This window comes from Sturnira hondurensis, unplaced genomic scaffold (genome assembly GCF_014824575.4).
Source record: "Sturnira hondurensis isolate 20B ecotype Veracruz unplaced genomic scaffold, ASM1482457v3 Scaffold0016663, whole genome shotgun sequence".
Lineage (NCBI taxonomy): Eukaryota > Metazoa > Chordata > Mammalia > Chiroptera > Phyllostomidae > Sturnira > Sturnira hondurensis.
In genome coordinates this window covers 14,855,435-14,869,220 of record NW_028089294.1, presented here as the reverse complement: position 1 = coordinate 14,869,220, position 13,786 = coordinate 14,855,435, and the positions used below count along the sequence as shown (strand labels likewise).

At 42.7% G+C, this 13,786-nt stretch overlaps 1 protein-coding gene across 4 annotated transcripts; it reads left to right on the top strand.

The window, feature by feature from the left end:
- The first annotated feature begins 4,499 nt into the window (after positions 1-4,499).
- MRPL33 (mitochondrial ribosomal protein L33) lies at positions 4,500-13,786 on the top strand. Of its 4 annotated transcripts, none has more exons than XM_037066672.1 (4): positions 4,500-4,586; positions 5,437-5,455; positions 7,441-7,547; positions 13,485-13,786. In XM_037066672.1, the coding sequence occupies exons 1-4, from the start codon at positions 4,565-4,567 to the stop codon at positions 13,532-13,534; spliced, it is 198 nt and encodes a 65-aa protein (XP_036922567.1). In that variant the 5' UTR covers positions 4,500-4,564; the 3' UTR covers positions 13,535-13,786. The 4 variants fall into 4 exon arrangements, with proteins under 4 accessions (XP_036922567.1, XP_036922565.1, XP_036922564.1 ...); XM_037066670.1 differs by lacking the exon at positions 13,485-13,786 and adding an exon at positions 11,861-12,634; XM_037066669.1 differs by lacking the exon at positions 13,485-13,786 and adding an exon at positions 11,861-12,634 and having other exon boundaries at positions 4,500-4,619.

The window sequence follows — 13,786 nt, the reverse complement described above, 5'->3', positions numbered from 1 at the left end:
ATTCCATGGAGAGTTGGGGAGAAGGTAAAAGCCTGATGACACGCTCTCGGAGAGAGACACACTCTCAGTCTCCAGACTGCTGTCACCCAATGCCATAATGGGGTGGCTCGAAAACAGCAGAGATTTATTTTTCAAAGTTCTGGAGGCTAGAAGTCTGAGTGCCAGCATGTTCCAAGGTAAGGACCTTCCTCCAGGCTGCAGACTCCTGACTTCCTGTAGTGTCCTCACACAGCAGAAGGAGCAAGGGAGCTCCCTGGGGTCTCTTTTATAAGGGCACCAACCTCCTTTGTGAAGGCTCTGCTCTCATGACCTAATCACCTTCCAAAAACTCCACTTCTAAATACTATCACATTGGGGATTAGGTTTCAATGTATGAATTTGGGGGGACACAGACATTTAGTCTGTGTAGACACTCTATTACCTTAGTCCTGAATTATTTCTGAAATTCTGTTTCCTACCTGTGAGGCAGTCCAGGCCTTAACTAGTTTTCTGCTCTACGCTGTTCCTGCCATTGTTGCTTGAGTGCCTACAGAGTTATCTCCTGGCTGGACCAGGCCTTTGCATGGTCGGACAGAGTGGGAAGTATGGCAGAGAGCTCCAGGGCCCTGTGGGTGGGGTTTGAAACCTCAAACTAGAATCCAGAGCAGTGGGGCTGGAAGCGAATGTGGCTTTTGCACAGTCCAGACCTTCTGTGACCAAGGTTCTGAGAACAGTCCAGACCTTCTCCACCAATCTGTGGAGTCCAAGGTTCTGGGAACATCCCTTAAGACAGGAAGCTTTGTTTTACACTGTGAGCGCCTGACACAGACTGCACTTGAATGATGAGCCCATGATTTACAACAAAGCTTGAAGTCCACTAAAATCTAGTCCAGTGGCTGTGCATTAGATTGCGGCCTGTACATGTCACCTGAGATAGGAAGCAGGGTATCTTAGAGAAATGGCTGATTTCAGGTCTGAGCCAGGGAAGTATAAGGTTACCTACCCTGACACAGCTGTTGACCAAAAGCAAGGAAGGAAATGTGTTCAAGGTCAGCTGGAGGGGCCTCCCAATGGCAAGAGTAGCTGGGAGAAATGGCTGATTTGGGAAAATTTGATCATCGAAAATATTGATAAACATGGTTGATTATAAAACAATGAGCACAAATCTATTAAATGATATAAAAATAAAATTACAGAAAGGGGTAAAACCTCTTTGTCACCATTGGAAGTGACTCTTCTTACTTGAACATTGGTAATTAAAGAAAAATAACATTTATTCTGCCTTTTCAGGAGGAACAATAATTTACCCCAAATTGACAGAATCAGAGGAAAACTAGCTAATAAATGAAGAAGAAATGGTATAACTTAGAAAACAGCTCTCATGCATCCCAAATGTAATTACTGAGTCAAAAAAATCATCAGTGGATGTTAAAACCACGAGGAGAAGTTGTTGGGGAACAGCATATTTTTGTGTGTCCAAAGTATTATCCCACAGAAATCTGCAGAGAGAAAAAACATCTCCTTTTACAGCGGAGAGATGTGGACACCACCCACAGCGGCACTTGCAAAGGGCCAGCCTGACATTCTGGGTCTCGTGTTGCGATACGAAGTTGACAGCATCACCGAGGACCATCATCCTCTTGTCAAAATGTTTTAGGTGGACTCCACTCAAATTTACTTTAGATTTTCCTTCCAATGTACAGGAAATAAGGGAATAGAAAAACAAATAAGGTGACATCATAACAACACAATCAGACAAATCCAGAATGTGGGAGACTCCACAGGAAACAAGCTCAGTCTCTAAAGTTCAGTGTCATTAAAAAAATGAGGGAGGGGCCCTGGCTGGGTGGCTCGGTTCATTGTCCCACGCACCAAAAGGGTGCAGGTTTGATCCCTGGCACATACGGAGGCTGCAGGTTCAGTCCCCAGTTGGGGTGCGTGTTTATTGGAGGCAACCAACTGATGTTTCTTTCTGCCATTGATGTTTCTCTCTCTCCCACTTTCTTTCTCCTCTCCCTCCCTCTTTCTCTAAAAATCAGTAATAAGAAATATTCTTGAGTAAGGATTTAAAAAAATGAGAGGTTTTGTTTTCGATTTGAAAGAGATTAAAGATTTGTAACAACAAAAGGTAATAAGTGAATCTTGAATGGATATTGCTTTTGAAGAAACTGGCTATAAAAGACAATTTGAATATGGTATAGATATTATGAAACAATTATTAATTTTTTAAGGAGTAAAAACAGTATATACTTAGTTATAATGATCCTATTTTTAAGAGATACATACTTAAATATTTAGGGGTACTTAAATATTTAGGGCTGAAAGATTGTTATGTTTGCAATTTATTTTCACACAGCTTAGCAAAGTGAAATGCATATTATATGTATATAATACATATAATATGTATTATATACATACTAACTGAATATTATATGTATTATAATATACTATACTAACTGCATATTATACTAACTGCATATTATATGTATAGATTTAAATTCAATATATACAGATATAGAATATTAACAATTGTTACATTAGGTATATAGTTTGTTTACTGTACTATCTTGTCAACCTGTTGATATGTTTAAAATGCTTCTTTATAGAAAATTGTGGGGGGGGGGCTTACTTTATGGGTTCTCCGCCTCACCCCTGGCATGCCGGTCTTTTAAAAGACCACAGCTGACTAACTGGTGCACCCCTGGGGATGAGAACCACTGACCCAGTGCCTACACTGAGTATGAAACGGGGGGCTACATAGTTGAAATGACTTTCCAAGGAGCAAAACAAAGACTAGGATTCATGCTCCTGAGCTTCTAGTCCTGTGTTCTTTTCTTATAAATCCTTTAAAGGAATTTCCTAGATAAGAAACCTTACCCTCTTGAACACCTGAAGCTTTTGTCAGCAGCTGAACTGTACAAGGTAAGGAAGGATTTGAGCACCTAGAGAGTGCTTAGTTGTGGAAGTCAGATGATGGGAAGGTGAGGATCAAAACGTATTAGAGGGTAAAATGAACATTAGAGGTATTAAGAGCAAGGACAGTTTTAATTTTACAAATTGAGTTGAATCGTGTTGGAGAACTCACTTTTCTCTTTATTACTTTCAGTGATGATAATCCATGAGAATGCATTTTTAAAAAGAGTTTATTTACTCTTAGAAAGGGGAAGAGAGGAAGAGAGGGAGAGAAACATTGATGTGTGAGGGAACTATCAATCAGTTGCCTCTCACACACCCCACCTGCGGATTGGGCCTGCAACCCAGGCACGTGTCCTGACAGGAATTGAACCAGCGACCTTTTGGTTCACAGGCTGGCACTCAATCCCTGAGCCACACCAGCCAGGGGCCATGAGAATGACTCTTATTTCACCTGTCTGTAAGGTTTTATATATTGATAAAATCACAGATTAGAAAAAAACCTAAAAGTCCTTATTATTTGTAGGGAAATGAGGTTACCAATGAAGTCCTTGGTGCTGAAGAGGTCCCTGCTTCTTGCAGAGACATGAAGAATTGAAGATTCTTCAATTCTTGTAGGTCCCAAAGTCTAGTGGGAAATGCATGAGTCTTTGCAGTCAGGACTCTAATTCAGCCACTTACTAGTTTTGTGACATTAAGCAAATTATGTGTGAGCTCCCAATCTTAGTTACTCATTCCTGACACTGTGCTAGGTGCTTAGATACAGCAGTTAACAAGATGCTCTGGGTCCTGCCCTCCTAGAAACTGTGGGCCCCGAGAAAGGAGATACCTACCTGGATGGTCTCCTGGAGGTTTCCCTGGGCTCAAAGCCTAGCAGATATTTCTACAAAGGGGCCTCTCACGCAAACTGCACTTCAGGGAGAAGCCTGAACTGAACCACGGAACTGCCCGCCTCCACTGTTGTTTTATCTGGGCCAGCCCTTATAGAATAGTTCCTGGAATCCTGCCTATTTCAGCCACTAGGATTGAGGCTTTCCTTGTCCAATTGGAGCTGTGCAGCTTTATCTCCCCTACTGCCCATCCTGAGCATCTTCACTGACCAGTGTGAGTGGCTCCATTCTGGCCAGTCAGGACACTTACTTTTAGATCAAACTGTGAGGCTCTGGAGCCCTCATTCACATGAGGATGGACCAGTTAGGGACCACGAACAGGAGCATCTGTCTATGTAAATCAGCTTCTCTCTAGCTTCTGGAACCTACCTTCCATTTCTACCTAACTTATTTGGGATGCATTAAAAAAAAAAAGCCTAAGTCATCCTGGAGCGGTGAGAAACGCATACCCTTTCTGTGGCTTTAACGTAGGTGGTTGCTATTACTTAGTCAAGTGTGGAAAGCACCTAGCTCTGATCCAGAAGCAGGACACAGGGCCAACTCGGAGCGCAGCGAAGTCTCTTACCAAAAGGAAGGGGACTCCAACATCCCCCAGCACAAAAACAAAACACCTGGCATGTAAATAACACAGACCCGAGGCAGGTAGGGGCTCCAGGTTTATATCCGAGGGGCGTGGCTGTGGGTCAGTGGCTGACCTCCTGTTCCGGAAGGGGCCTGTGCCCCGGAAGCAGTTTTTAGAGGGCTTTTAGGCACCTGACGGAGGCTGCAGGGGTGCTGTCACCATGTTCCTGTCTGTTGTCTCCTGTAAGTGGGGCTGCAGAACGCGGCGGCGGCGAGGTCTGCGGCGGGAGCGCGCGGCGGTGACAGGCAGACCCGGGACGAAGTGGAGCGGGGTGCGCGCGCGGGCCGGGAAGCTGCGACGGCAGCCTTCCCGCGTCTCGGGACTACAGCGCCCGGCATGCCCCGCGGCGCTGCCGGCCGAGTGGGTCTCGGGGGTCTTCGGTGATACGGGGTCTGGTTGTGGTGCGCGGGGATAGTCGAGTCTGGTCAGCGGGAATGGGGCGTTTTCCCCGCGCTCGGTAGGGATGTGTCCGCAGGATCACTGAGCGTCCGGACTGGGAGAGACCCCAGAACGTCCTGCCCACCCCTTCGGCACTCGAAGGTTAAGGACGCGGCTTCCAAGGGGGGGGGGGGGCACTTAACCTGGGTCCCACAGCTGGGCAGCGAAAGAAGGGCGCTGTCTCCCGAGACGGTGCCCTTCGCTGCACCAGCCTGGCTTCCCGGTTAAATTTGGTTTCCCTCCTTCACCTGGTCAACTTGTCGAACAAGGGGCTTGTTCCAGTGCAAATATCTGCACCTTAGAGAGAACAAATGGAGCAGGTATTACTCTAGAAAGATTTCAAAGGCAGTCAGACTGAAAAGAGATTGTGCGAAGCATTACACCCAGAATTGTGCTGGTCTGATTGGATCTTTTTATCGTCCTTTTGTAAAGTCCTGACGAGATCCCTGGTAGCTAGGCAGTGGTTCCTAGAGTGACAACCCATGGCATACTTAATGAGGTAAATGTTTTTAGTTAATGGCATTTATATGAACTTTGCATAAGAGTAAATTGATATTTTTCTTTTCTCTTTCAACTTCTCCTTGCTACAAAAAGTTGCCAAGAGCAAGTCAAAGTAAGTAAAAGTTTTTCTTTTTTAAAAACTTTGTTATGTTGCTTAGTGCAGCTGCTGCCAATACATCCTTATGTTAAACTAAGCATTTGGCCTCGATTTTCTAAAAGTTGGTTTGATCGCTGCTTACTTGATGAATTATTTTGGCCTTATGAACTTCTTCACAAAATACTTTTTCCTCCTGCCCAACTAGTTTCTTAAGTGAATATTCAAATAAGTTACTTAAAGGAGCTCTTGCTGTCGTGTTTCCAAAGAAGCTGCCAGGGTCCCCATGCTCTCTCTGGATGGCCATCATATTTCTGTCGCCTCAGCTGGAGGACCAGTGGCTGTTGGGAGCCCGCTGCAGGAATCTAGCAGAACACGCTGTGATTTGATTAAACCTCACAGCCTGTTTCATTGAGTTTTGGAATCCTTTGCACTCATGGTATAAGCATTTCAGAATAGCAAATATTAAAGAATTCATGATGTACCAGAGAGACTATAAATACCAAACTGTTACCTTAAAATTTTTATGGACAGTAACTGAAGATTTTGTGAGTGTGTGTGAAAAACAGGAAAATTCTAAAGGAGCCTTTGTTTACAACCCAGGAAACATCACAAACACCACAAATCCTTAAGACTAGGATTTTTTCTTAATTTTGTTTTTTGGGTTCAATTTAATGAAAAATAAGTATATCAGTGCCCCCCTCTGCCCCCGCCTATAGCTTTTATTGACTCATGTAGCTTTCCCCACAATCCAGTTATCCATGTTAGAATTTTCCACCTCTGGGTTCTGTAGGAATCCCTCATACCTTTGGTTTCTTTAGAGCTACTCCCTGCCTCTCATGTTCTTGGTATCCTTCCTGTGTCATTTGTCATACATGTTTTGCCTTATAGACCTCCTCACCTTGCATACTATACTGTTAGTTTCTTGAGGGTACAGATGCAGCCTTAATGTAGTTTTGTATTTCCCATTGTGCTTTCCACAGAGTAAGCACTTGGTAGATTTTTATTTTTAATCCTCACCCAAGGACATTTCTATTGATTTTAGGGAGGAAGAGATGGGGGGGGAGGAGATGTGTAAGAGAGAGAGAGAGAGAAATGGAGAGAGAGAGAGACAGGCAGAGACACAGAGAGAAACATCAATCAGTTGCCTCCTTATATGTGCCTGACCTGGGGTTGAACCTGTAACCTTCCTTGGTGTGCAGAACAAGACAACTAACTGAGCCACCTGGCCAGGGCTTAATAAATTTTTGGTAAATCTTTTTGAATGAATGGCTAATTATTGTCTCTTAATCAGCAAATACTATATGCTGCTTAACTAACAAGGAAAGGGATGCAAAGATGTATAATATGTCTTAGATGCTTCATATCCTTTTTGGCATTAGATGAGAAATAAAGCAGCATGGGCTACACGTGGAGGCGAGACACATGAAAAAGTAACAAACAGTAGCAGGTATTAAAAAGTCCAGTGAGGCAGAACATGAACTTTATACTCTCAAGGACTGTAACTTAAATGAAATATATGAAGAGGAACAAGGTTTCACATTATAGAAATATAAAAGTTCGAATCCCTAATTTTGTCTCTTCCTGATTTTACTCTTACTGCTCATCCCTGATAGATAGGGCTCTTCTGACACAGCCACCCCCATGATTCCCTGACTGGTCACCTATGGCCACCAGTACATTTTTTTGTTTTCCTCTTGGCCTCTGTTCCTTCTGAGAGGCGGGTGTCTGAGTCTATTCCTACAATGTGGGTTGATTGTTCTTGTTGCTTTGGTTAGGTCATTGCCAAGGCACTCCGTGTAATGGAACAAACTTTGGGAATGGAAACCATTGAAATTGTGACTTACAGAAAATGTAGTCTGTCTTAGAACTGAACCTTCTTAGGGCCAAGTGGTATCCCACAACTGATACTACTCTATAGGGCTCTCAGAATGTGCCATCTTTTATGGCTGATTTTAATCTATTTCCTCAGCTTAGTCTAACACCTTACTTTTAAATCTTAGGAACATTCTGGTGAGAATGGTAAGCCAAGCTGGGACAGGTTACTCCTTCAATGCTAAGAGAAGCCGACTAGGGGAGAAACTGACTCTACTGCATTATGATCCATTTGGTAAGATTCAGAGAAGTTACTCCATAGTAAATTCAAGTGTGTTCAAGGCCTGTTGCTCTCTCCAGACTGATGCTGAACATTTGGTGTTTTTTTTTGCCCTTTAGACATTAGCATGCATTCAGCAAGCATGTACTGAATGTTTACCATGGTGCCGGTCACCATCCCTGGTACTGGGAAATACCAGGACGCAAGACAGGCTCAGCCCCTGCACTCTTGGCACTTACAGTCTGATTTGGAAGGGAGAGAAAGGAGAAAATGCAAATTGTGCTAAGTACTATGGGAGAAACAAGCAGGATGCTGAGATAGGGGGTAAAGTTGGGAGGAGGTGGAGCTCAACTTTAGATAGGATGCATCAGGGAGAGTCTCTCTTGTAGAAGGTGGTTAACCAGAGGTCTGAGGTGAGAAACGCCGCGTAAAGAGAATAGGGTTATTGTTCTAGAAACAGAAAGAGCTGTGTCTTGAGAAGGAGAGGGAATGTTCTCCTGGGATCATCTGTCTGTCAGAGGCAAGTAATTAGGTCCAGATTTGAGTTCAAGAAGTAGGGTTTTTATATATTAGTGCAGGAGGATAGGAAATTTCATTTTCTGTCTTATACATCTGCTAAAATACCATAGTAAGTGGTAACTTGAAATGGTCTCAATATATAGAAGTACTTGTTCCAAAGGGCCAGGCGTTCCCAGGGCCAGATTGCCTGCTCACTGATGAGAGTCAGCACCCAGTTTCCCGTCTTGTTTTTAGATTTCATGAAGGGATTAATGCAAAATAAACTAGCAAACAGACTAGTTATTTGAAAACTTGGGGCCATAAACTTTATTGTTCTGCCCTTGCTTTTAAATAGCACCTTTATGATGGCTTCTTAATAAGGGCCGTCCTGGAGCTTGGGTTGGTGAGCACATGGGGGTTCCCGGAGAGTGGCATGCTCCGAGAGGCTCCAGGAGCTCTGAGCCCCTCCCCAAACCTGCCCATGCGCCACTCCCAGCTGGCCTTGCCTGAGTTACCATCTCCAGGTAGTTAGTGTCCGAATTGAATTGAATTGTAAGATGTCCATTTGGTGATCAGAATTGGAATTGGTACCAGAATCTTATTTCCCAAAACTAATCCATTATGTAATGAAAGACAGGCACATAACCTCATAATCTTGACCAGAGTCTCGCTTCTGGTCAAGATTTTGTTATTGGGAACAAATTTACCCTCCCACCTGAAATAACAACTAAAAAAAAACGACAATATAGGCAACAAAGACAGTGATCTCTGAAAGGAAGGAACCAAACAGTACTTGTGAACACCCGGACGAAATGGGAGGCTCTGTGTTCTTGCTCGTCTGGACAAGTCTTCATGCCTTCAGGTGCTGTGAACCCATGAGCATGAGCACACGAGCCTCACACGAGCACCTGCCCTCTCTGGGCAGTCTGAATCGCATTTTATAGACGAGGACTCTGCTGCCAGGGGTCTTAATCGAGGACACATGGCCAAAACGTGACAAAACAGAGATCCGGACTCAGGACTGACTCCAGAGCCAGGCCCTGAGCCACTTTCTGTAGAGACCTGTCGCTGAGAAATTTCACGGAGGCTGAAACCTGCTTACGGCCGCAGGACCCCTGCTCAGGCGTTAGTGTGAATGCTGGCTGCCAGCCACATTCTTAGCTGCCTTTGGAGTTCGTTAAGAAGGTCTTACAACCATTGTTAATTGTGTTGCATTCATCATTTGTCTAACAAAAATAAGAATAAAGCTCCTTCAAAAAATAAGGGCTGTACCTATATGAGGAGGCATTTAAAACGGCCTCTGAGAAGCAGTGGTCACCTTAAAATTGTGAGTTCTAGTCTTTAACAAATAAAATTCCTTGCTGTTTTTGTGGTGTTAAATTTTCTGGCCATTCTTTTTTTGTAATAAAGGGGATTCTAGGTTTGTACCTGATGATCAGGAGTCTAAATTTCAGGATGACATCTGAAATTCAGATGGAAAATATTCAATTTGGTGGAAAAGTACTACAATGATAAGCTATGTATTTTAGTCCATTTGGGCAGCTGTAACAAAATACTTCAGACTGGGTGGCTTATAAACCACAGAAATTTGTCTCTCAGAGACAAATTTGTCTCTTCTGGGCCTGGGAAGTCCAAGATCAAGGTGCTAGGCATGGTCACTTTCCGGTGAGGGCCCTCTTGGTTCATAGCCTGTTTTCTTCTTGCTGTGTCCTCACAAGGTGGAAGGGCAAGCATGCCAGTGGGGTTTCTTTTATAAGACCATTAGTCCCACTCATCAAGGGGCCACCCTCATGACCAAAGTACTCCCCAGACCCCCGCCTCCTAAAATACCATCATCTTTAGGGGTTAGGATTTCAACATGTGAATTTGGGGTGGTTGGGACACAGACATTCAGACCACAGCAGTATGGTTTTGGATTGGTGTGTTTTTCTCCCTCTGATTTTCTATCAGTTGGTGAAAGCTCAAAATGATGAACTTTGACAATAAAATAGAGGTATGCCTTGGAGACCCAGGTTCAGTTCAAGACCACTGCAATATTGCAATAAAGTGAGTCATACAAATTTTTTGGTTTCCCAGGGAATATGAACATCACATTTATACTGTAGTCTTAAGTATACAATAGTGTTATGTCTAAAAAAACTCTGTACATACCTTAATTTAAAATACTTATTGCTAAAAACAGCTAGCTGTCATCTAAGCATTCAGCAAGTTAACAATCTTTTTGCTGGTAGAAGGTCTTAACCTTCACTTTGTAAAAAATGCAGTTATCTGCAAAGTGCAGTAAAGCGAAGGCAATAAAAGGAGCTATGCCTGTTGTTTTTCTAGCATCTTAGCGCCTGTAGAGTTTTTAGGAACTTGTACAACATTACTAAATGTTGATTGAGTAACCTCTAAAATATTTTAAGTATGAAAATGTATTGGAATTTTCGTCCTTAGGTGGCTCTCTCTATTGATGCGTTCTGTGTCTGTGGATTTAACCAACTGCACATTGGAAATATGTGGAGGGGGAGTTATGACTTTGCCTGACGTGTGCTGTGTAGTTAGGCCTATGATGGTTGTGTCTGTACTGCATGTATACTGACTTTCCCTTTCATTCCCTAAACAACACACTGTAACAACTATTTGCACAGCATTTACATATACTAGGTATTATAAGTAATCTAGAGATGATTTAAAGTACTGTGGATGTGTGCAGGTCTCTGCAAACACTGCCCCACTTACATGAGGGACTTGAGCATCCGTGTATTTTGGTATCTGGGTTGGGGCGAGGTTCCTAGAGCCACTGTTCCCCTGGCCCCGGTGGATATCAAAGGGACTCTGACTAAGAACTTACTATGTGTTGGATTGATTGTAAGTTTTGAGATTGGGGAAGGGTACGATTGTAAATGTTCTGACTGTAAGTGGAAAGTGAGAGAAAGATCCATATATAAATTTTAAGGCCGATGAGAACCTTTGTGATAAGGAGTGGTCTGAGCCTTGACAGCACACTTTGTCTTTCCAGAAGAAGAGAATGTTCTGGGACATCAGACTGCTTGGCTTTCTGCCCATCTACTAAATACTTAGTGAATACCCTGCAGGCTTGCTTGCTGATGTGTGCCTTGGGGCCTGCCCATTGCTTAGGGTACCAAATACTTTGGCAATTCTCCCAGCATATTTGGGTGCAGTAAATAAATGGTTAGTTTAAGGGAAGTGTTTTGTTAGTCTGCTTTATGAAGGCAGTCAGGTAAGGAGACAGAAAAATTCTCACTTACTCAAGCATTTCAGAGTGTGCTGTATGTCTGGAATCAGCCCCGTCCTTCCGTGCTCCTTTTCCTCATCTAAAACCAGATGGGAATTTCTGAGCAGGATTAAAGGCTGAGGCATAAGCTGATTAGACTTTGTTAAATATATGAAGGTTTATCATAAAGAAAAGGAAAACTTGTCAGTTTTAATGCTGTGGATGACTAGACAGGACAATACAGACTTTAATTGAAGCAGAATAGATTGAGGTTAGATGTAGGGAAAAGAACTTGACAGATTCAGTCTTTTATGTATTAAGCAGCAAATGCTTTGACAAAATTAATTTATGTTTTCGAGTGTGGATAGCAGGGTGTCATTCCAGCTCGGCTAGCGTGTAGTGAGTGCTCACCGTGCTCCTGGCAGCCTCCGGGAGGCAGTGGGAGTTACCCCTCCACAGGGAAGGAAACTGGAGGGAAGGGACTTTGAGAAGTTTCTCACAGCAGAGAAATGGTGGGGCCGAGGTCTGAACCCAGCCTTTCTGACTCCAGGCCTCCTGTTTCTGTTTCTTGGAGCCGAATTAATCTTCCTAGTTTTTCTTTTTTCTGAGTCAGGACCGTCTCCTGTGGTTGGCGTGGCTTTTAAGGCCATGATGCCCTGCTGTCTTTCCCACCTCTTACAGCCATTGCTCTACACCAGAGGCCCAAGGACCCTCCCTACACTCTTGTGAACGCCACACTGCTTGACTCTGTGGACTTAAGTATTTATTCTTTGAATTAAGGGAATGAATGCAGTGAATTGAAAATTTTCATAAATACAGCCTTGCTTTACCTATCCTCATCAGTTCCTCCTGTTCACAGTCACACAGTCTCCTGATTGATTATCAGTGAGACAGGTTCCTTCTTTTATTTGTCTTTTTAGCTCTGTGTAGAAAAACATCGGGAAATACTTCTTACAATGAATAATATTGTCTGATAGGAAACTATTTGGTTTTTTACTCTAATTTTATGATGCTTTGTAGTCCTCTTTAGCCTTTGAAGGAACACCAGTCCTACCTATATTTAATATTAGATGATTTGAAGTGTATTAAAATACTCCTATGTATACTTTATTTTTATTATAATAAAATATGTATACTTTATTTTTATTAATATTATAAAACTCTGTTGTCTAGTTAATGATTCTCAAATCCAAATGCCTATTAGAATCATGAGGATTTTAAAAATACGGAGAGTTTCGGTCCTCCTCTAGGTCTGCTGAACCAGAATTAGCATAGGGGTAGAGGCAAGAAGCAGGAGTTTATTTCAGTAGGCCTTCTAGCTAATTCTTAATTATAGGCAGTTTGGGAACCTCCTATACAGAGTGTCCATATTGATTATAGAAGAAGGAAAAAAACCAAAGCTCAAATATCTTTGTATGGTAGGGACAAGTGAGTTGTTATGTCACTGTTAAAGTTTGAGTTCCTGGGTCTTCCTAGGTGCACTATTTTTGGCAAAGAAGTGTGTGTGTGTGTGTGTGTGTGTGTGAGAGAGAGAGAGAAAGAGAGAGAGAGAGAGAGAGAGAGAGAGAGAGGGAGGTACTATAGGGCATTAGATAGGAACTGGGAAAATCTTATTGCCTAGCATCTAGTCTCCAATCTTTTATCCAGGCAGTGAGCACTTTTGTTTGGGTTTTGTTTCGGAGAACTGAATCTCTTCTATTTATAATAATGTGATTGTGGTTATTATGTTAATTCTATTACTAAACTAGAAAATCCTTTTTTGGCTATTTGAAACCATCTCTGGAAAGCACAATACTTAATGTGTATTTTACTCTCTCAGCCAGGCTGCCTTTTCTTCTGTGGTCTGCTCAGTTCTTACTGCTCTTTTCCTGGAGCCCAGCTCCAGTTTGTCCTTGCTCACCTCCTACGAGACTGGATGTTAACTGGGTGACGTTAAATCAAGTATTTTCTATCTTTTGCCCATAATTTTATTTTTTAATTTGAATATTTCATAGTGGTTGAAATGTGACCTTGTAGGTACCAAGGGTGCCACTGCTTCCCTTTTTTCCCCCGAACCATTTTCTCTAGTTGTCTTTGGCCTCTGGGATTGAGGAACTGAGTCTGCAAGTCAACTCCATCCTCCTGTCAAAGTAAAACAAGAGAAGGGAGAGGGCTCATGGTTGAAGGTGTGTTTTTGTTAGAGAATGGTGATGATAATTCTTAGTTTTCTGCCATAACCCTTTTTTCTCCTTCTATAGTGAAAACAAAAGTCCTCTTTGTGGAACAGAAAAAAATACGCTCCCTCTAAACAATGGATTGAACATGAATTTGATTTATAAATGAGAAGACTGAGGGTGGGATCCTGATTCAGAACTTCTGCAGCATGTAATGAAAGAAGAGGAAATGGCACGGAACCGCTGCCTCCTGTGATTGGAAGGCCATTGTGAAGGAGAACAATGCAGTGAAAGAGAGTTCTTCATATTAGGACATACATCACTGTATCGCATTTATTTATCTTTCTGGGTATTTTTATAGCCCTTAATAAAAACATATTAAAATA